At 38.0% G+C, this 24,203-nt stretch overlaps 1 protein-coding gene across 3 annotated transcripts in view; it reads right to left on the reverse strand.

Moving 5' to 3' along the window:
* Positions 1 to 369: 369 nt before the first annotated feature.
* Positions 370 to 24,203, reverse strand: part of LOC309627723 (uncharacterized protein) — a 75,657-nt gene continuing 51,823 nt past the window's right edge. For all 3 annotated transcript variants that reach the window (XR_014243927.1, XR_014243928.1, XM_082389874.1), the window contains one exon: positions 370 to 2,654. Coding sequence is in view for 1 of the 3 variants with exons in the window: in XM_082389874.1 (XP_082246000.1) it covers positions 2,555 to 2,654 (100 nt within the window). In the remaining 2 variants the exon portion in view is untranslated. The remainder of the gene's footprint in view (positions 2,655 to 24,203) is intronic.

A 24,203-nucleotide genomic window follows, 5' to 3' on the forward strand; every position in this document is an offset into this window, starting at 1 on the left:
GAGAGAGAGAGAGAGAGAAAGCTTCCCTGAGACAGATTCTCACATGGAAAAATGATTCGGTTCTTTGCCCCTCCTAATAGCATCCCATTCTCTATAAAACGACCCACACTTTCTTGACCCAGGTCAGAGTTTCTTAGACTTTGCCTCGCATCATTATTGGAAAACTTTTAAAAATTCCCATGCCTAGGACTTAAAAGGATTCAGTAAAGTAGTATTTCTGGGCATCAGTATTTTTTAAAGATCACCATGTTATTCAAGTTTGCTGTCAAAGTGAGAATAAGGACACTTGCCCTACATAGTAAAAAAAAAAAAAAAAACTGCATGTAAGTCACCTAAAAATATTGTTAAAATGCTGTTTCTGTTTCAGGAGGCCTGAGTTATGCCTAAAAGTCTGAAATCTAAACACAATTCAGGGACATAGACTACACTGAGACTACTAAGGTCCCTTTTATACTCAAGTAAATAAAACTTGGTGACAAAAAAAAAAAAACCTTACAAGAGATGACTGGAAGTGAAAATATCTGTACAATATATCACATTGAGAGGATCTCATTATCATGAAGAAACTACCTAAATATCATTTCCCATGATTTTTAATAACCAAAATTTACAAGATGAAGACAATATCCTCTATTATGGTTTTAAGTAGGACTCTCCCTCGTAGACAAAACTTCTAGTTTCAGGAAAGCCTCAGCTTAAAAAATGCAGACTTTTCATCCCTACATAGGTGTCTATTCTATCCAGTTTCCCAAATTCCAGTCACTTGCACACTGAAGACAAATCAATGTTAATTAATAGTTTCCTACTGACATTATAACAATGTTTTCCAATGTGTTGACTCAGTTTCTTATTAATTTACTAATATTTTCCTTTATTTTTCTTTCAGTTCTATTGAGATATTATTGACATACAGTACTGTAGAAATGGTGGGTGTACAGCATAATGACATATATTGTAAAAGGATCAGCAAACAATTTAAATTTTTAAAAATTTACTAAGTACTTCATATGACAGTTTGGTAACCTCCATTTAACACATAAGTTAAATTTACACAATTCATAACATTACATGAAATGGGCTGTGCAAGTCTCAATATTATTTGGTGTTCTGAAATTTGTACATAAACCACAGCTGGGGAAGTGCTAGTTCATGAGACAAATTCTGCTCCTTTCTTCTTTCTTTTACTCCAGTAGTCGCCTCCAAGACTCGTTAGCCTGGAGGCTGAGTCTTCGGTGCCTTGGGGCAGGGCGGGTCACTCCCCTCAGAGGAGGAGACCAGAAGGTCCTCCTGGAGAACACGGACTGGGACACGGGTATCACCCAGGTTCCTCTAAGAGGTGAAACATCTGACTTGTAGGAGAAGGCTTCTTAGGATGAAATGAAAGGTGTTCTGAACCTGGGGCCCTCCCCGCATCCCTTGTCTCATCATGAAGACAATTCTGAGAGGTTGGTCTGGAACATGCGTAGATGGTGGAGGTTGGGGGACAGTGCAGGCCTGGATTGGGCTCAGGTGAGGTGAGTTGGGTAGAGGCTGGGAGTCAATGCTTAGCATTGGGGCAGGTGTCCTTATGGTCATTTGGTGTGCCTGTGTGAATCTAAGTCCAGTTGTACTGGGAAGAGGATAAAGGCTGTGGATAATTCCACAGATCAGGTCTCTGAGTATCCTCAGAGGATAAAAAGGACCTGAGTCTTACTTTTATGGTGGGAGAGGGGAGGTTGGAGGGGAGGTTCTAGCAAAATTGGATGGAGACCCAGGCAGATCTCTTACCTGCTGCCTGAGTTTGGAGTCCCGGTCACATTTACGTTTGACATTCTCTGGTCTGCACATTGAGTCTACTTCAGGACATTTGAGTTGTGCTCTGTGGTTGGTGACATGGTCCAGACCAAATGTCTTGGTGGCAAGCTGGGGAACATCACAGGAGAAGCTCCCAGGCCTGTTGTCTGTCAGCTTGGCAATGATGTTTGAGCATTGACCGATGTGCTTCGGTGTAGGTTGTGAGGTTTAGTGATATCCTCATCCTGTCCTTTAACTGGTCCACAAGTGGAGAGCAAAGAGCTCAGTACAGAGCTCTTGATGTAAGGCTGTGCATGGCAGATGGCCCTCATACCAAGTGTCTTGAGTGATGGATGACCTGTGAAAACAAGTTCCTTGACAAATTTTTTAGTGACTGTGTGCACAGTAATTGGTTTGGAAGGATGTGGGAGAAAACACCACAAATATAAAGTATATTTGAATTGCCTCTCAATCAAGAGAAAAAAATAGAAGCAAACAAAAATATTTGGAACCTATGAAATTAAATTTCACTGTAAAAGAAAAATGATCATTTTACATATGAAGAGACACCCATCCTCAATGATGGTCAGGGGGAAATAAATTACGAAGCCAATGTAATAATTTTTCTTCTCTTATATAGAAAACGTAAAGTGCCTTTGTAGCGTCTCTTGTCAACATCAGTGGAAACAAGCCCTTTGATGTACTCTTGCAGGGAGTATACATGACTAATATCCCTTTTGAGGCAGTTTGTCCCCTCTTTTGCTTCTACACGTACTGGACTTTAGGGGTTCTGTGGTGCTGATGTCTGTGTGATGATCTGGAGATCTGCTATGTCCTTCCACCTCTGGTCAATCTCCTTCAGGCATTGATAACTTGATTTCCTGAAGTAGAAGAAAAAAGGCAAAAAACATCATATACACATTGAAACAAGACAGTGGAATAGAAGGATGTGGAGTTCAAAAAGAAAAAAAACAAAACAAGACCACCAAATAGTTCTGTCTCATTACTTCAACCTCACGCTTCACCCCCAGACAAATCCCAACTCCTGGAAAACCACTATGCAGAGGGAGCTGTCCTCTGGAGGTGGGGAGACTGTAAGGAAGGAGGCTAGAGGTGGGAACCTTACCAGCAGGAGACGTGGAGACCAGGTAACTTTTCAGAGCTCTTCCGGCCCGAAGAGTCCACCATCCTTTGGGGGGATGGGGCTTCGTTAGGGGTAGGAGTGCCCACCTGGATCTGAAGATGGTGGTCCCACGCAGATGGGACCAGGCACTACAGGTCCAAGGAGGGCTCAATTGCTGCACCATCCTTCCCAGGTCCCTCTGTCCTAGGTCAGTACAGCCTTGGGACCCAAGCCTGCTCATATTCTAGGGATGGGACAGCAGCCCAGGTCACTGAGGCCTGAGGGGAACGTACGAGGCATTTTTTTAAATGTAATTTTTATTTTATACTGCAATTTAGTTGATTTACAATATTGTGTTGGTTTAGGTGTTCAGCAGGTTGATTCAGTTGCACATAGACATATATATGTTCTTTTTTCCTATTCTTCTCAATATAGGTTATTAAAGAGTGTTGGGTAGAGTTACCTGTGCTAAACAGTAGGTCCTTGTTGATTATCAATTTCATATATATTCCGGCATATATGCTAATCCCACCTTCTCATTTGTCCCTTTCTGCTACCTTTCCCCTTTGGTAAACACATGTTTGTTTTCTAAGTCTATAAGCCGGATATTGTTTTATAAATTGATTCCTTTGTATCAGTGTTTGAATTAGACCTATAAGTGATATCATGTGATATTTCTCTTTCTTTTCTGACTTACTCCACTTAGTATGATCACTTCTAAGTCCATCCGTGTTGCTGGAAGTGGCATTATTTCAATTTTTATGGCTGAGCAATAGTCCATTGTCTATACGTACTCCATCATCTTTGTCCATTCATTGGTCTGTGAACATTTTCTTTGCTTCCATGTCTTGGCCATTGAAAATACGGATGCTATGGCCGTTGGGGTAGGTGGGTGTTTCCGAATGCTGGTTTTCTCTGGGTATCTCCAAAGGAGTGGGATTGCTGGATCATCTGGTCTCTTTATTATTAATTTTTTAAGGAACCTCCATACTGCTGTTTATCGTGGCAGCTACCAGTTTCCTTTTCCACCAGCAGCGTAGGCAGGTTCCCTTTTCTCCACGCTCTCTCCGGCTCTTACTGTTTGTAGACTTTTTGGTGATGGCCACTGTGACTGGTCCGAGGTGATACCTCCTTGTAGTTTTGATATCCAGTTCTCTCATAAGTAGGGATGGTAAGCACCTTGACTTGTGCTTTTTTTTTTTTTTCTTTTATTGGTGTGTGTAGAAGTTACCTCTTTAAATTGGCTTCTTCGTAGAAGTTACCTCTTTAAATTGGCTTCTTCACAGTCGTCAGAGTTCTAAATTCTTTTTCCATTTCCTACCCAAGGACATTTCTTGAGGGCAGGTGTCATTTACAGCCCCCCAGGCTTTGTGAATATGAAGTGCTCATAAGCACTGGTTTTAAAGCTGTCGTTGCGGTATCGGCCACAAGGTGGCAGGATTTCTTCATCCCCAAAGCTGGTTATTCTCGCAACAAGAACCTGAGAGAAAGTTGTGTTTCTGGGTGTAAATTCGAGTGGTATGGGGCTGAACAATCAACCAAGGAGACTTTCCTGGCGGTCCAGTGGTTAACACTCTGATCTTCCAGTATAGGGGCTCGGGTTCAATTTCTGGTCTGGAAAATTGGATTGCCCATGCCACGTGGCCAAAAAAAAAAAAAAGAAAAAGAAAAAAAGAGAAAGAGAAACAACCTAAGGAGTCTCGTCTCATTAATTCTTTGCCCTTACACTTCACCCCCGGGCAAATTCCAACCCCTGGGACACCATACTGCAGAGGGAGCTGTCCTCTGGAGGTGGGGAGACTGTAAGGAAGGAGGCTAGAGGTGGGAAACTCACCAGCAGGAGACCTGGAGACCAGCTGACTTTTCAGAGCTCTTCCAGCCTAGAGAGTCCACCGTCCTTTGGGTGCACTGGGCTTGGTTTAGGGGTAGGAGTGCCCACCTGGATCTGGAGATTGTGGTCTCCTGCAGTCAGGACCAGGCACTACAGGTCCAAGGAGGGGTCATTTGCTGCACCATCCTTCCCAGCTCCCTCTGTCCCAGGTCAGTCCATCCTTGGGACCCATGCTGGCTGAGAGTCTAGAGATGCAACACAAGCGCAGGTCACCGAGGCCTGAGAGGGACGCAGGAGGCATTTCGTTTTTTAATTTGTTTTATTTTATATTGGAGTAGATTGATTAACAATGTTGTGTTGTTTTAGGTGTTCAGCAAGTTGATTCAGTTTTACATAGAAATATATCTGGTTTTTTTTCCGATTCTTTTCCCATATAGTTTATTAAAGAGTGTTGGGTAGAGTTTCCTGTGGCATACAGTAGGTCTTTGTTGATTATTGATTTCACATATATTATGGGGAACATGCTAAACATGCTATACCTCATTTGTCCCTTTCCACCACCTTTCCACTTTGGTATCCATACGTTTGTTTTCTAAGTCTGTGAGGCCGTGTATGTTTTGTAAATTGGTTCCTTTGTATTAATGTCTGGTTTCCACCTTTAAGTCACATCATGTGATATTTCTCTTTCCTTTCTGACTTACTTCACTTAGTATGATCATCCCTAAGTCCGCCCGTGTTGCTTCAACTGGCATTATTTCTTTTTTTTTTTTTTTTAACGGCTGAGTAACATTCCATTGTCCCGCACCTGGGCGTATAAACAGTGAAAACCAGAATTTGAAAAACTTTCACCCCAACATTCACTGTAGCACTATTTACAATAGCCAAGACATGGAATCAACCAAAATGTCCATCAACAGATGAATGGATAGAGAAGAACTGGTACATAGACACAATAGAATATTATTCAGCCATAAAAATGAAGGAACTCATGCCACTTGCAGCAATACGGATGGATCTCAGACGATCATACTAAGTGAAGTAAGTCAGACAGAGCAGGACAAATATCATATGATATCCCTTATAGGTGGACTCTAAAAAGTGATACCAATGAACTAATGTCAAGAGAGAAACAGACTCAAAGACTTTGAAAATTAACTTATGGTTACTAAAGAGGAAAGGTGGGAGAATGGGATAAATTACTAGTTTGGGATTAAATATACATACTAAGACATATAAAATAGATAATCAACCAGAACCTATGGTATAGCACAGAGAACTGTTCTCAACTCTCTGTAATAACCTATGTGGGAAAAGAATTAGAAGTTGAATAGACATATGTATATGTAGAAGTAAAGAAGTTGATGTTCACCTACAACAAACACAACACTGTAAATAAATGTTACTCCAATGACAATAAAAATTAAATTAAAATTTTAAAAAGGAAGAGATGAGACACAAGCTTTTGGGTGTCTGTTTTGGCATATGCGACTCTAATTTACAACTCAGGAACACGAATTCCAATGAAGCTGTGTTTCCCGAAGTAACCAGAGTAATAAGTGATACCAGTGAACTAATTTCAAAAAGAGAAACAGATGCAGAGACTTAGAAAACAAGCTTACGGTTATCAAAGGGGAATGGTGGGGTGAAGGGATAATTTAGGAGGCTGGGAATAACATATACACACTAAAACAAACCAAATAGATAACCAACAGTATAGCTCAAGAAACTCCACTCAACACTCTGTAATAACCTGTATGAGAACGGAACTGAAAAATAATAGATATATGTACACGTATAACTGAATCAACTACACCTACAAAACATGTCAATAAACTTTACTCCAGTAAGAAATTTTAAAAATTAATAAAAAATAAGAAGCAATGGTCACAAGCATATGGGTGTCTGTTCTGGCTAATTCTGGTCTAGTTTACAATGCACAGAGGAGTGCAACTAAGGTTCTGGTTGCCCCAATAACCAGGGTTGGGCATGAAGAAATCCGGCCACCTTGTGGTCATTTTCTGCAACAGCAAGTTAAAAATCAGGTCATTTGGGCAGTTAATACTCTCAAGGATTCCAGGGCTGTAAATGCCACCTGCCCTCAAGAAATGTCCTGTGGTAGCTAACGGAAAAAGAAGTTAAAGAGGGCAGCCTTTGAAGATGCCAATTCAAAAGGTAAGTTTTACTCTCACCATTTGAAAAAAAAAAAACACATGAAAAGATGTTCAACATTGTTAGTTATTAGAGATGTGCAAATCAAAACTACAAAGAGGTATCACCTTGCACCAGTTAGAATGGCCATCACCAAAAAGTCTACAAACTGTAAATGCAAGCGAGGGAGTGGAGAAAAGGGAACCCTCCTACACTGTTGGTGGGAATGTAAACGGGTCACAGCCACTAGGGAGAACAGTATGGCGGTTCCTTAACAAGCTAAAAATAGAGCTACCGTATGATCCGGCAGTCCCACTCCTGGGCGTGTATCAGGAGAAAACCAGAATTTGAAAAACATGCACCCCAACGTTCACTGCCACACTAGTTACAACAGCCAAGGCATGGAAGCAACCAAAATGTCCATCGACAGATGAATCAATAAAGAAGAAGTGGTACATAGAGACAAATGAATATTATTCGCCATGAAAAAGAATGAAATAATGCCATAGCAGCAACGTGGATAGACCTAGAGATGATCACACTAAGTGAAGTAGTCACACAGAGACAAAAAAATGTCACATGATATCACTTAGTGGTAGAATCAAATAAGTGATACCAAGGAACTAATTTGTAAAAGAGAAACAGACACAGATTTAGAAAAACAACTTATGGTTGCCAAAGGAGAATGTTGGGGGGAAGGGATAAATTAGGACGTTGAGATGTACGTAAACACACTAATACAAACGAAATAGCTAATCAACAGGGACCAACTTTATAGTTCAGGGAACTCTACTCGACACTCTTTAATAACCTATTGGGAACAGAATCAGGAAAAGGATAGATAAATGTATATGTATAACTGAATCAACTTGCTGTACACCTACAAATCACAACATTGTAATTAAACTTTACTCCAGGAAAGAAACAAAAATTAAATTAAAAACAAAAACAAGAAGCGATTATCACAGGCATTTGGGTGTATGTTCTGGTTAATTCCCCTGTAATTTACAACACACAGAGGAGTGCAACTAAGGCTCTGGTTGCCCCAGTAACCAGTGTTGGGCATGAAGAAATCCTTCCACCACGCTGTGGTCATTTTCTTTAACAGCAAGTTAAAAACCAGGTCATTTAGGCACTTCATATTCACAAGCACTCCGGGGCTATAAATGACACCTGCCCTCAAGAAATGTCCTGGGGTAGGTAATTGAAAAAGAAGTCAAAGAGGGCAGCCTTTCAAGATGCTAATTTCAATAGGTAAATTTTACTCTCACCATTAAAAAAAAAAAAAAAGCACGTGAAAATTTGTTCAACATAGCTAATTATTAGAGACACGCAAATCGAAATCTCAATGAGGTATCACCTCGCACCAGCCAGAATGGCCATCAACAAAAAGTCTACGAACTGTAAATGCTGGCAAGGGTGTGGAGAAAAGGCAAGCCTCCTACACTGTTGGTGGGACTGTAAACTGGTCAGAGCCACTGTGGAGAACAGTATGAAGGTTCCTTAACAAGCTAAAAATAGAGCTAGCATATGACCTGGCAGTCCCACTCCTGGGCATATACCTGGAGAAAACCAGAATTCAAAAAACATGCACCCCAACGTTCACTGCCACACTAGTTACAACAGCCAAGGCATGGAAGCAACCAAAATGTCTATCGACAGATGAATCAATAAAGAAGTGTACAGAGAGACTATAGAATATAGTCATATTCAGCCATAAAATAGACTGAAATAATGCCATTTGCAGCAACATAGTATAATCATCCCTAGGTCCATCTGTGTGAAGTAAGTCAGATAGAGAAAGACAAATATCATATGATATCACTTATAGGTGGAATCTAAAAATTAATACCAATGAGCTGATTTACAAAAGACAGACTCACAGACTTTGAAAACATATTTATGTTTACCAAAGAGGAAAGGTGGGGTAAAGGGATAAATTAGGTAGTTGGGATTAAATATACATACTAAGACATATAAAATAGGTAATCAAAAAGAACTACTGTATAGCACAGGGAACTCTGCTCAACATTCTGTAATAACCTATGTGGGATAAGAATTCAAAAATGAATAGACATATGTATATGTAGAACTGAAGAAGTTGATGTTCACCTACAAGGAACACAACATTGTAAATCAACATTACTCCAACAAAAAATAAAAATTAAATTAAATTAAAATTAAAAAATAAGTAATGAGACGCAAGCTTTTGGGTGTTTGTTCTGGTATAGTTGACTCTAATTTACAACCCAGGAACGTGAATCCCACAAAAGCTCTGGTTGCCTGAGTAACCAGAGTTGGTCATGAAGAAATGCTGCCGCCTTGTGGCCGTTTTCCATAACAGCAAGTTAAAAACCAGTGCTTCTGGGCATATAGCACTCACAAGTACTGCGGGGCTGTAAATGAACTTGCCCGGAAGAAATGTCTTGGGGCAGGCAATCGAAAATCAATTCAAAAGAGGACAGACTTTGAAGAAGCCAATTTCAACAGGTAAATATTACTCACACTGTAAAAAAAAAAAAAAGCACGTGCAAAGACGTTAAACATCACTAATTATGAGAGACATGTAAGTCAAAACTACAAGGAGGTATCACATTGCACCTGTCAGAATGGCCATCATCAAAAAGTCTGCAAACAAACAAACAAAAAAGTCTGCAAACAATGCTGGATAGGGAACCTCCTGTGCTGTTGGTGGGAATGTAAACTGGTCACAGCCACTATGGAGGTTCCTTAACAAGCTAAAAATCAAGCTACCTATGATCCGGCAGTCCCACTCCTGGGCACATAGCCAGAGAAAACCAGGATTTGAAAAGACACTTGCTCCCCAACATTCACTGCAGCACTATTTACAGTAGCCAAGACGTGGAATCAACCAAAATGTTCATCAACAGATGAATGGCTAAAGAAGAAGTGGCGCATGAGCACGACAGAATATTATTCAGCCATAAAAAAATAATGATGGGCTTCCCTGGTGGCGCAGTGGTTGAGAATCCGCCTGCCAATGCAGGGGACACGGGTTCGAGCCCTGGTCTGGGAGGATCCCACATGCCGCGGAGCAACTGGGCCCGTGAGCCACAATTACTGAGCCTGCGCGTCTGGAGCCTGTGCTCCGCAACAAGAGAGGCCGCGGTGGTGAGAGGCCCGCGCACCGCGATGAAGAGTGGCCCCCGCTTGCCGCAACTGGAGAGAGCCCTCGCGCAGAAACGAAGATCCAACACAGCCAAAAATAAATAAATAAATAAATAATAAAAATAAAGGAATTCCTTTAAAAAAATTATAAAAAAAATAATAATAATGAAATACTGCCATTTGTAGCAACATGGGTCAACCTAGAGATGATCATACTAAGTGAAGTAAGTCAGAGAAAGACAAATATCATATGATATCACTTATAGGTGGAATCTAGTAAGTGATAAAAAGTGAACTAATTTGCAAAAGAGAAGCAGACTCAAAGACTTAGAAAACAAACTTACAGTTAACAAAGCGGACTGGTCGGGGGAAGGAATAAATTAGGAGGTTGGGATTAACATATACACACTAATACAAATCAAATAGATAATCACCAGGGACTAACTGTATAGATCAGGGAACTCTGCTCAACACTCTGTAATATCCTATATGGGTACACAATCTGAAAAAGAATGGATATATGTATATGTATAACTGAATCAACTTGCTGTACACCTACAAAACACAGCATTGTAAATAAACTTTACTCCAATAAAAATAAAAATTAAATATAAAAAAAAAACAAGAAGTAATGAGACAAGTTTTGGGGTGTTTTTTTCTGGCACATTCCACTCTATTTTATAACCCAGGAACTCAAGTTTCACTGTGGTTCTTGTGCCCCAGGAACCAGAGTTGGGTATGAAGAAATCCTTCCACCTTGTGGCCATTTACTGTAAAGGCAAGTTTAAAACCAGTGCTTTTGGGCCCTTTAATATTCACAAAGACTTCAGGGTTGTAAATGACAGGTGCCCCCAATAAATGTCCTGGGTTAGGTAATGGAAAAACAATTCAAAACAGGGCAGACTTTCAAAAGGCCAATTTCATCAGGTAAATTTTACTCACACTGTTTTTTTTTTAAAAAAAAGCACATGAAAAGATGTTCAACATCACTAATTATTAGAGACATGCAAATCAAAACTACAACGAGTTATCACCTCCCACCAGTCAGAATGGCCATCATCAAAAAGTCTACAAACAATAAATGCTGCAGAGGACCTGGAGAAAAGGGTACCTTCCTATGCTGTTAGTGGAACGTAACCTGGTAACAGCCACTATCAAGAAGAGTACGGAGGTTCCTTAAAAAACTAAAAATAGAGCTAGTATATGATCTGGCAGTCCCACTCCTGGGCGTATATCAGGAGAAAACCAGAATTTGAAAGGACACATGGTCCCCAACGTTCACTGCAGCACTATTTACAATAGCCAAGACGTGGAATCAACCAAAATGTCCATTGACAGATGAATGGCTAAAGAAGTGGTACATACAGACAACTGAATATTACTCAGCCATAAAAAAAGAATGAAATAATGCCATTTGCAGTAACGTGGATGGAACTAGAGATGATAATACTAAGTAAGTCAGATAGAGAAAGACAAATATCATACGATATCACTTTTATGTGGCATCTAAAAAAAAGATAGAAATGAACTAATTTACAAAACAGAAGGAGACTCACAGACTTCAAATATCCTTTAGGGAGAAAATTTTAAAAATCTATTACAGGTCATTAAATGTCAACCTGAAAAAAATAAGCAATAATTAACATTGTAAAGGTATTTATTCTCCTCAAATTAATCTGTACCAGGCATTAGCAAACTAAACCTGCAGATCACATCCAGCCCACCATCTTCTTTTGTAAACAAAATTTTATTGAATGGCCAAAAAGAAACCCACGAGACATCACGTCACACCTGTCAAAATGGCTATTATCCAAAAGTCTACAAATAACAAATGTTATTGAGGATATGGAGAAAAGGGAACCCTAGTACACTGTTGGTAGGATTGTAAATTGGTACACCCACTATGAAAACAATATGGAGGTCCTGAAAAAACTAAAAGTAGAACTATCATATTTGCCAACAATTACACTGCTGGGTATTTGTCCAAAGAAAATGAAAACACCAATTTGACAGGATACATGCACCCCAATGTTCATAGTAGCATTATTTCCAATTGCCACAATATGGAAGCAAACTAAATGTCTATCAACAGATGAATGGGTAAAGAAGATGTATACACAATAGACCATTACTCAGCCATTAAATAGAATCAAATTCTGCCACTTGCAACAACATGGATGGGCCTAGAATGTATTATATCTAGTGAAATAAGTTAGAGACAAATGCTCTATGTTCTCCCTTGTATGTGGAATCTAAGAAATGCAAGAAAGGAATGTATACAACAAAATAGGAATAGACTCAGAGAATAAATTAGTGGTTACTGGTGGGGAGAGTGAAGGGGGGAGGGAATGATAGTAGTTTGTTTCTCTTAATCCAATACCCCTATGTAGAAAATAAACAAATTAGGATATATTGTACAACCCAGGGAAATATAGCCATTATTTTGTAATATCTTTAAATGGAGCACAATCTATAAAAATATTAAATCAATATGTTGGGCTTCCCTGGTGGCGCAGTGGTTGAGAGTCTGCCTGCCAATGCAGGGGACACGGGTTTGAGCCCTGGTCTGGGAAGATCCCACATGCCGCGGTGCAACTAGGCCCGTGAGCCACAACTACTGAGCCTGCACATCTGGAGCCTGTGCTCCGCAACAAGAGAGGCCGTAATAGTGAGAGGCCCGCGCACCGCGATGAAGAGTGGCCCCCGCTCGCCGCAACTAGAGAAAGCCCTTGCACAGAAACGAAGACCCAACACAGCCATAAATAAATAAATAAGTTAATTTTAAAAAAAATCAATATGTTGTAGCCTTGAGACTAATGTAGTATTGTAAATCAACTATACTTCAATTTTAAAAATCCATACGGTGGCTGAGTGGATTAAAAAAAGATCAATTATATACTGTGTACAAGAGATTCGTGTGAACTTTAAGGCCATACGTAGGATAAAACTGAATGACTGGAAAAAAGATATTTCATGCAAATGATAATTACCTGACTAGTCTATTATCAGGCAAAAAAGACTTTAAGTCAAACCTCTCACAGAAACAAAGGTTATCATATAATGATAAAGTGATTAATTCATCAAGAAATTATGACAATTATAAATATGTATGTATCCAGCATTGGAGCCTCTAAACATATAAAGAAAGTATTAACACATATAAAGGGGAAAATGTGCAGAAATGAAATAATGATAAGAAATGTCCATACCCAACTTTCAACACTGTATAGATCATCCGGACAGATTATCATTCAGAAAACATTGAACTTGAACACACACTTGATATCAAGTGAACCTGACAGACATATATAATACATGCCACTCAACAGCAGCAAAATTTCCATTCTTCTTAAGTACACATAGAACATTTCCTAGGATAGATCAAATGTTAAGCCACAAAAGAAGTCTTCAAAAATCCAAGAAGATTGAAATCGTATCAAGTAACTTTTCCAACCACAACGGTATGAAGCTGAAATTCAATATTAAGAAGAATAACTGAAAATTCAGGAACACTTAGAAATTGAACATCAAGCTTCTGAAGAGCCAATGCATACAAGAATAAATCAAAAGGGAAATAAAAAACATAAAGCAAACAAAATTGGAAACACAAAGTACATAAACTTATGGAATACAGAAAAAACAATTCAGTGCAAAGAGTTGTATTTACAGTTATAAATGAATATATTTTTAAAAAGTTCTTGAGAGGGGATCAAGATGATAGAGTAGGAAGATACTGAGCTCACCTCCTCCCACGGACACACCCAAATTACAGCTTACACAGAAATTACCTCTGTAATGACGTGAAGACTAGCAGAGAAAATTTTCCACAACTAAAGATATAAAGAAGGAGAAACCACAAGGCGGGTAGGAGGATTGGCAACACAGTCTAGTTAGAACCCACACCTCCAGCACAGTGACCCACAGTTGAAGATATCACAACTGCATAGGTCCTCCACAAGGAGGGCAAGGTCTGAGCCCTCCATTAGGCTGTTCAGCCCAGGGTTCCTGCATTGGGAAGAAAAGAACACGGCGGGTCTGGCTTTGAAAACCTGCAGGGCTTACTTTCAGGAGAGCTGGAGGCTAAAGGAAACTGAGACTTTGCTCTCATAGGGCGCCCATGAAATCTCACATGTTCTTAGTCCCTGTGCAGTGCTGGTGGTTTGAAAGACACCTGGGTCAGACCTACTTGCTCATCTCGGAGAGCTTCTTGGGAAGGCAAGAGGCAGCTGGGACTCTTGCTAGGAACTGAGACATTGGCAGGCAACATTTTAGAGTCTTCCCTCTAACTGATTAGTATCAAAGGCCTGCCCCATCAACCACCATGCCTACAGCACTTCTGCACCACCAGGCCTCGCAACCAGACACACTGGGGGCCTACCCTGTCTGCTTGTGCACCTGGAGCGCCACACAGCCACCCCTGATGGAGGTGTGCCTTTCCTACCAGCGCCCACGGCAATCACATCATGCTGGGCCTCACGTCAGTTTAGGTCAATGTCCAACCCCACCTGCCAGCTTGTCCACAGTAGTTGGCTCTGCCAGAACAGAAAGGTGTATGAAGCCCAGAGAGGGGACACCCCTGGAACATCTGGCTCTGCTGGCCACAGGAGAATGTGCTGCTGGGCCCTTTAGGCCATCTCCTGTATAAGGCCACTTCTCCAAGACCAGGAAAGGTAATGAACTGGAGCTAATGAATAGAAAGGCACAGAGAATTAGGAAACATAAGGAAATAGAGGAATATGTTACAAATGAAGTAACAAGACACAACATCAGAAGAAGAACTAGATAAAACAGAGATAAGCATTCTACCCCCCCCACCAAAAAAAGTGTTCAAGGTAGTGATTCCAAAGATGCTCACTCAAGTCAGAAGAATAGATGGACATAGTGAAAACTTCAACAAAGAGTAATAAAATATAAAAAAAACCCAAACAGCTGAAAAATAAAATAACTGAGATTAAAACACACACACACACACACACACAAACACTCACTCTAGAGGGAAGCAACATTAGATTATATAATACAGAAGAACAGATCAGTGATCTGGAAGACAGAGTAGTGAAAAATCACCCAAGCTGAGTAGCAAGAAGAAAAAAGAATTAAGACAATAGGTAATGGGACCTCTGAGGCAACATCAAGAATGTTAACACGAGCATTCTAGGGGTCCCAGAAAGAGAAGAAGGGAGAAAGGGACAGAGAACTTGTTAGAGGATATAATAACTGATAACTTTCCTAACTGGGGGAAGGAAACAGACATCCAGGTCCAGGAAACACAGAGTCCCAAACAAGATGAAGACAAACAGGCCCACATCAAGACACGTTATAGTTAAAGTATCAAAAATTAAAGATAAAGAGAGATCATAGGAGCAGTGAAATAAAAGCAACTAGTTATGTGCAAGGTATTCCTGTAAGACTATCTGCTGACTTTTCAGCAGACTTTGCAGACCAGGAAGGAATGACAGGATATATTCAATGGGCTAAAAGGAAAAAAGCCTACAAAGAGAATACTCTACCAGCAAGATTACAATTCAGAATTGAAGGAGAGATCACAAGTTTCCTATACTTGGCACTTCCCTGGTGGCGCAGTGGTTAAGAATCCACCTGCCAATGCAGGGGACACAGGTTCGATCCCTGGTCCGGGAAGATCCCACATGCCGCGGAGCAACTAAGCCAGTGCGCCACAACTACTGAGCCTGTGCTCTAGAGCCCACGAGCCACAACTACTAAGGCCGTGTGCCACAACTGCTGAAGCCCGTGGGCCACAACTACTGAAGCCCACGCACCTAGGACCTGTGCTTCACAACAAAAGAAGCCACTGTAATGAGAAGCCCGTGCACCGCAACGAAGAATAGCCACACTCACTGCAACTAGAGAAAGCCCGTGCACAGCAACGAAGAACAAAGGCAGCCATAAATAAATAAATAAATAAATGAATTTTTTTTTAAAAAAAGGTTTCCCATACTAGCAAAAGCTAAATGAGTTCATCACTAATAAAGCAGCGTTATAAGAAATGTTGAAGGAATTTACTTAAGCTTAAAAGAAGTGTCACTAATTAGTAACAAGAAAACACACAAAAGTAAAAATCTCACTGAAAAAGTATACATATAGTAAGGGTAGTAGATCAAACACTTCTTAAGCTTCTGTGAAGAATAAAAGACAAAAGTAGTACTTTTTTTGTTAAAGAGAGAGGGTCCAAATAAATCAGCAATGAAAGAGATGAAGTCACAAGAGACACCACAGGAATCCAAAGTATCATGAGATTACTACAAACAATTATACACCAATAAATTGGACAACCTAGAAGAAGTGGATAAATTCCCAGAAACATCAATCTTCCAAGACTGAATCAGGAATAAATAAAAAATCTAAACATAGCAATTACTAGAAATGAAATTGAATCAGTAATCGAAAAACTCCCACTAAACAGAAGTGCAGCACCAGGTGGCTTCACTCATAAATTCTACCAAACATTCAAAGGAAAGTTAACATCTATCCTTCTCAAACTATCCCCCAAAATTGAAGACGTATTGTTTCCAGACTTATTTTCTGAGGCCAGGATCACCCATAGATGAAAACCAGATAAAGACACTATCAAAAAAAGTAAATTACAGGTGAAAAGCCCTGGTGAACTTAGATGCAAAAATCCTCAACAAAATATTAGTGAACTGAATTCAACAATATATTACAAGAACCATACACCATGATCAAATGGGATTTATCTTGCCAATGCAGGAACGATTCAATATATGCAAATCATTTAAGTGACAGACCAGATTAGCAGAACAAAGGATAAAATCACATGACCATCTTCATACCTCCAGCAAAAAGCATATGGCAAAATTCAACAAAATTCAAATTTTGATTTATGATAAAAACTCTCAGCAAAGTGGGTATAAAGGCAACATACATTTCTATAATAAAGGGCATGTACGACAAAATCAGAGCTAACATCATACTCAATGGCTAAAAGCTGAGAGAATTTCCTCTAAGAACAGGAGCATGCCAAGGATCTCTCCTCTCACCACTTTTATTCAACACAGTATTAATAGTCCTAGCCACAGCAAGAAGACAAAAATAAAAATAAAAAATGGGATCTAATTTGTCAAGGACGTAAAACTGTCACTGTTCGCAGATGACGTGATAATATGTAAAGAAAACCCTAAAGGTTTCACCAACAAATTAGGATAAATAAATTCAGTAAATTTGAAGTATATACAATTAATACACAGAAATCCATTGTTTTTCCCTGCACTAATAACAAACTATCAGAGAAATTAAGGCAAAAACATTTATGATTATATTAAAAATAATAAAATGCCTAGGAATAAATTTAACCATGGAGGTGAAAGATTTATATACTGAAAATTATAAGACATTGATGAAGGAAATTGAAGATGACATAGATAAATGAAAAGATATCCCATGCTCTTGGATTGGAAGAATTAATCTTTTTAAAATAGCCATATGACTCAAAGCAACCTATAGAGTTAAAGCTATCCCCATCAAAATACCCATGACATTTTTCACAGAACTAGAACAGATAAGCCTAAAATAAATATAGAACCACAAAATACCCACATTGTCAAAGCAATCCTGAGAAAAAAGACCAAAGCTGGAGAGAGCATGCTCCCTGACTACAAAGCTACAATAATAACAAAAACAGACACATAGACCAATGGAATAGAATAGAGAGCCCAGAAAGGAACCCACACACTTATGGTGAATAAATCTACTACAGAGGAGGCAAGAATACTCACTAGAGAAAAGACAGTTTCTTCAATAAGTGGTAAAACTGGACAGCTACATGTAAAATCATGAAATTAGAACATTTCCTCACACCATACACAAATATAAATTCAAAATGGATTAAGGATCTAAATGTAATAAACCAAACCATAAAACTCCTAAGAGAAAACATAGGCAGAACACACTTAAATTGTAGCAATATATTTTTGGATCTGGCCTCTAAGGCGAAAGGAATAAAAGCAAAAGTAAATAAATGGGACCTAAATAAACTTAAGAGCTTTTGCACAGCAATGAAAACCATCAACAAAATAAAAATTCAAAGTGCACAATGGAAAAAAATATTTGCAAATGATATGACTGACAAAGGATTAATATCCAAAATATATAAATGGCTCATACAACTCAATATCAAAAAACAAATAAACAACAAACAACACAATCAATAATGAGCAGAAGACATGAACAGACATCCTTCCAAAGAAGACATATGGATGGCTAAAAAGCACATGAAAAGATGCTCAGCATCATTAACTATTAGAGAAGTTGAATTCAAAACAACAATGAGATATTAACCTCACACCTGTCAAAATAGCTGTTATCAAAATGTCTACAAATAAATTTTGGAGAGGATGTGGAGAAAAGTGAACCCCTGTACACTGTTGGTAGGATTGTCAACTGTAGGCACTATGGAAAATAGTATGGAGGTTCCTCAAAAAGCTAAAAATAGAACTACCATATGATCCATCAGTAACTCTCCTGGATACATATCTAGGAAAAAATAAAAACACTAATTCAAAAAGATACATAGACCCCAATGTCCATAGCAGCATTCTTGACAATGGCCAAGATATGAAAGCAACCCAAATGCCCATGAATAGACAAATGGATAAAGAAGATACGGTATATATGTACAGTGGAATATTAGACAGCCATAAAAAGAATGAAATTCTGCCATTTGCAGCAATATGGATGGACCTAGAGAATATTATGCTTAATGAAGTAAGTCAGAGAAAGACAAATACTGTGTGATATTATTTATATGTGGAATCTAAAAATAATACAAATGAATGTATATGCACAAGAGAAACAGACTCACAGATATATAAACAAACTAGTGGTTACCAGTGGGGACATGTAAGGGGTGACGGGCAAAGTAGGGGTATAGGAGTAAGAGGTACAAACTACTATGTATAAAGTAGATAAGCAACAAAGATATATTGTATAGGACAGGGAATTATAGCCATTATCTGTAATAACTTTTAATCATGTATAATCTGTAAAAAAAAAATACTGTATCACTATGCTGTACACCTGAAACTAACATTGTAAATAAACAGGAATTTTAAAAAATAAATTAAATAAAAATAAAAATAATTGGGTAGAGGAGCTGAATACACATTTTGCAAAAAAAAAACAAAAATACAGATGGCCAAAAGGCACATGGAAACATGCTCAACATCACTAATCATCAGGGTAACGCAAATCAAAACCACAACAAGGTATCACCTTACAGTTGTCAGAATGGCTATCATCAATATGACAACAATTAAGTGTTGCTGAGGATATGTAGAAAAAACTCACCTGCATTGTTGCTAAGAATGTAAATCAGTGCAGCCACTATTGAAAACATTATGGAGGGCTCTGAAAACTTAAAAAAAAATAAAGCTACCATGGGATTTAGGAATTCCACTTTAGGTTATTTATCCAAAGAAAACAAAACCAAGCAAAAAACTAATTTAAAGAGATATATGCACATTGTTCATATGTTTTATATATATATATATATACATATATGTGCACTATGGTCATTGCAACATAACTTACAATAGCCAATATATGGTAGCAACCTAAATGTTCAACGATAAATTGATAAAAAAGTGATATACATATATATACACACATATACATATTTATGTACACCTATACACATATAGATACACATATACACATACACACATATACATACACATATATAGATATATATATTGTTATATATATATTACTCAGTCATAAAAAGATGAAATCTTGCCATTTGCGACAACATGAATGGACCTAGAGAGTATTATGTTAAGTGAAGTAAGTCACATAGAAAAAGACAAATACCACATGATCTCACTTATATGTGTAATCTAAAAACAAAACAAACACAACAAAACCAGTCTTACAGACACAGTTAAAAAATTGGTGGTTGCAAGAGGGGAGGTGAGTGGGTGTTGGACAAGACAGGTGAAGGGGCATAAGAAGTACAAAATTCCAGTTATAAAATAAAAATTGACAAAAATTTAATATACAGAACAAAGAATATGGTTCATGATATTGCAATAACTGTGGATGGGGACAGACGGTTACTAAATTCATCATGGTGATTATTTTGTAATAAACTTAAATGCTGAGTCATTATGTTGTACATCTGAAACTAACATACTATTGTATGTCAACTATTCTTCAAATAAAAAAAAAAAAGAAAAGGAATGCATGCCTGACAGCATTTTAACGGAGCCATTTCTTGGGAGTGTGTTTGTAACAAACAGCCTTGAGGAGGGAGGTAATGTGTCTCCCTCAGACAAGCAGTAAGCTTGCTAACCTCTCATTTTAAAAGCAATGGAGTCCTCAAACTCAGTGGAGTTCATCAGTGTAACACAACTGAGTACACATAACACCCAACTGGATCCCTCTGTGTCATCCCTGTTGGAACTGGTTGGGGAGGGAGAACCAATACAATATTATGCTCACGCTTGCTGTGCCATAAGTAATAAAATCTTTTGTCTCTGAAAAAAAATCTCAACTAAAGAACCTAACTTTACAACAAAAGGAACTATAAAAAGAACAAACTAAGACCAATATTGGCAGAATGAAATAAATAATAAGGATTAGCAGTTATAAAACTAATAGAAGGACCTGCTGCATAGCACAGGAAACTCCACTCATTATTCTGTAATGACCTATATGGGAAAAGAATGTTAAAAAGAGTAGATATATATATGTGTATAACTGATTCACTTTACTGTACACATGAAACTAACACAACATTGTAAATCAACTATACTCCAATAAATTTTTTTTAAAAAGTAATAAAGACCACATATATAGTAGAAAGATAATAATATTAAGGAGTTTTTTTGGAAAAAGATAAAATTGACAAACTGTTAGAATAACTAAGAAAAAGAGAGTATATATACATACATAATATATATATAAAACCATTACACTGATGCCACAGAAATACAAAGGACAATAAGAGACTACTAAGTATTAACAATCATATGCAAACAACTCGAATTACATACAAAAAAAATGGACAAACTCCTAGAAACATACAACCTACCAAGACTAAGTAGTTTAGAAATAGAACATCTGAATAGACCAGTAATGAGTAAAGAGAATGAAACAGTACTGAAAAACCTCTCAATAAATAAAATCCCAGGACCAGGTGGTTTTACTGGTGAATTATGCCAAATATTTAAAGAGAAATTAAGGCTAAGACTTCTTAAATACTTCCAAAAATTTAAAGAGGAGGGAACACTTTCAAACCATCTTATGAGGCATTACTCCAATATCAAAACCAGATGAGGGCACTAGGAGAAAAGTACAGATCAATATCCCTGAAAAACATAGATGAAATATACTCAAAATACTGGCAAACTAAGTTCAACAGCACATTAAAAGGATCATTCACCATGATCAAGTGGGATTTATGCCTGGATGCAGGATGGCTCAATATATGCAAATCAATAAATGTGTTACATCACGTTAAGAAAATAAAGGGAAAATATGGTCATATTAATAGATACAGAAAAATTATTTGACAAAATCCAACTTCATTTCATGAAAATTACTGTCAAGAAATTAGTTATAGAAGGAATATACCTCAACACATTAAAAGTCATATGACAAGCCAAAGCTAACAGTATATTGAATTATGAATCATGAAAGCATTTCTTCTAAGTTTTGGACCAAGACATGGTTACCTATTCTTGCCTTTTCTATTCAACATAGTACTGGAATTCCTAACAAGAACAAGTAGGCAATAAAAATAAAGAAAATAAATCCTAATCATAAAATTAAAGCTAAATTTTCTCTGTTTGCAGATGACATGTTTTTATATCTACAAAACCCTAAACATGCCACCTCCAAAAAACTGTTCAAACTAATAAATAAATAAAGCTGCAGGATACAAAATCAACATACAAAAATCATTTGTGTCTTTATACACTAACAACAGAAACTATCAGAAAAGGTTAAACAAGTCCCATTTACAATAGCACCCAAAAGAATAAAATACTTATGAATAAAGTTAACCAAGAATGTGAAAGACCCGTACGCTGAAAACTATAAAATATTGATGAAAGAATTTGAAGAAGATGCAAATAAATGGAAAGATCGCCCATGTTAACGGACTGAATAAATTAATATTGTTAAAATGTTCATATTACCCAAAGCAATCTACAGAGTTAATGCAATTCATGTCAAAATTCTGAAGACACTTTCCCCAGAAAATAGAAAAAGAAATCTTAAAATTCATATGGAACCTTAAAAAACCCAAAATATCCAAAGCAATCTTGAGCACAAAGGGCAAAGCTGAAGGCATCATGCTTCATAATTTCAAACCATACTACAAAAGCATAGTAATCAAAGCAGTATGGTAGCAGTATAAAAACAGACATATAGAACAACAGAATGAAATACAGACCTCAGAAATAAATCCACATATTTACAATCCATTGATCTTTGACAAAAGTGCCAGGAATATACAATGAGGAAATGATCCTCTCTTCAGTAATTTAGTGGGAAACTGAATATTCACAAGCATAGGGAAGAAATTAGACCCATATCTCACACTATATACAAAAATTAATTCAAAGTGGTTTAGAGAATTAAATATAAGATCTGAAACTGTAAAATTAATAGAAGAAGATATAGGGGAAAAAAAAAACTTCTTGACAGTGGTATGTATGGGCAATGTAGTTTTGGATATGACCCCAAAAGCACAGGCAACAAAAGCAAAAAATAAATAAATAAAATTGAAAAATAGATTTCATTAAACTATAAAGGTTTGGACTTCCCTGGTGGCTCAGTGGTTAAGAATCCACCTGCCACATGGAAGCAACCTAAGTGTCCATCGACAGATGACTGGATGAAGAAGATGTGGCACATATATACAATGGAATATTACTCAGCCATAAAAAGAAACAAAATTGAGTTATTTGCAGTGAGGTGGATGGACCTAGAGTCTGTCATACAGAGTGAAGTAAGTCAGAAAGAGAAAAACAAATACCGTATGCTAACACAATATATGGAATCTAAAAAAAAAAAAAAAAGGTTCTGAAGAACCTAGGGGCAGGACAGGAGTAAAGATGCAGATGTAGAGAATGGACTTCAGGACACGGGGAGGGGGAAGGGTAAGCCGGGACGAAGTGAGAGAGTGGCATGGACATATATACACTACCAAATGTAAAATAGATAGCTAGTGGGAAGCAGCTGCATAGCACAGGGAGATCAGCTCGGTGCTTTGTGTCCACCTAGAGGGGTGGGATAGGGAGGGTGGGAGGGAGGGAGATGCAAGAGGGAGGAGATATGGGAACATATGTATATGTATAGCTGATTCACTTTGTTATAAAGCAGAAACTAACACACCACTGTAAAGCAATTATACTCCAATAAAGATGTTAAAAAAAAAAAATCTGCCTGCCAATGCAGGGGACACGGGTTTGAGCACTGGGCTGGGGAGATCCCACATGCTACAGAGCAACTAAGCCCGTGCACCACAACTACTGAACCCACACACCGCAACTACTGAAGCCTGTGTGCCTAGAGCCCATGCTCCGCAACAAGAGAAGCCACCTCAATGAGAAGGCCCTGCTCGCTGCAACTAGAGAAAGCCCAGGCCCAGCAATGAAGACCCAACGCAGCCAAAAATAAATAAAATAAAATAAATTAATTTTTTAAAAAAAGATTGCATAGTTTCCAGGGAAATTATTTTTAAAAAAACTATAAAGGTTTGAACAGCAAAGGAAACAATTTACAGAGAGAAGAGTGTACCAACAAAATGGGAAGAAATATTTGAAAAAACATATCTAATATATAAAATACATAATATACTCAAACAACTGAGTAGAAAAATAACAACAAATAACCTGATTTTATTTTCAATGACACTTTGCTTTGCTTTAATATTTGTCTTTTGCTGCCTTTGAAGTGAGCTCTTGATTACAAAATATCAAATGACAGTCAAAAATGCCAGCCACTGGCACAGGATGGAGAAGCCCACAAGTAAGGACATACAGCAGCAGGTGGCAAGAGGTGGGAAGTGATTGAAGCAGTGGTTACAAATGTTCACAAGAAGCTAAAACTATCCAACAGATTGTGCCCTAATGTTAGTACAGGTTAGACTAGTCACTACCTTGGTGCGTGGCCTCAGTATTTTTGGCTTCAGATTGTACATGGCAATACAGTTTC

Source organism: Balaenoptera borealis (genome assembly GCF_965194805.1).
Source record: "Balaenoptera borealis genome assembly, chromosome: 4".
Taxonomy (NCBI): domain Eukaryota; kingdom Metazoa; phylum Chordata; class Mammalia; order Artiodactyla; family Balaenopteridae; genus Balaenoptera; species Balaenoptera borealis.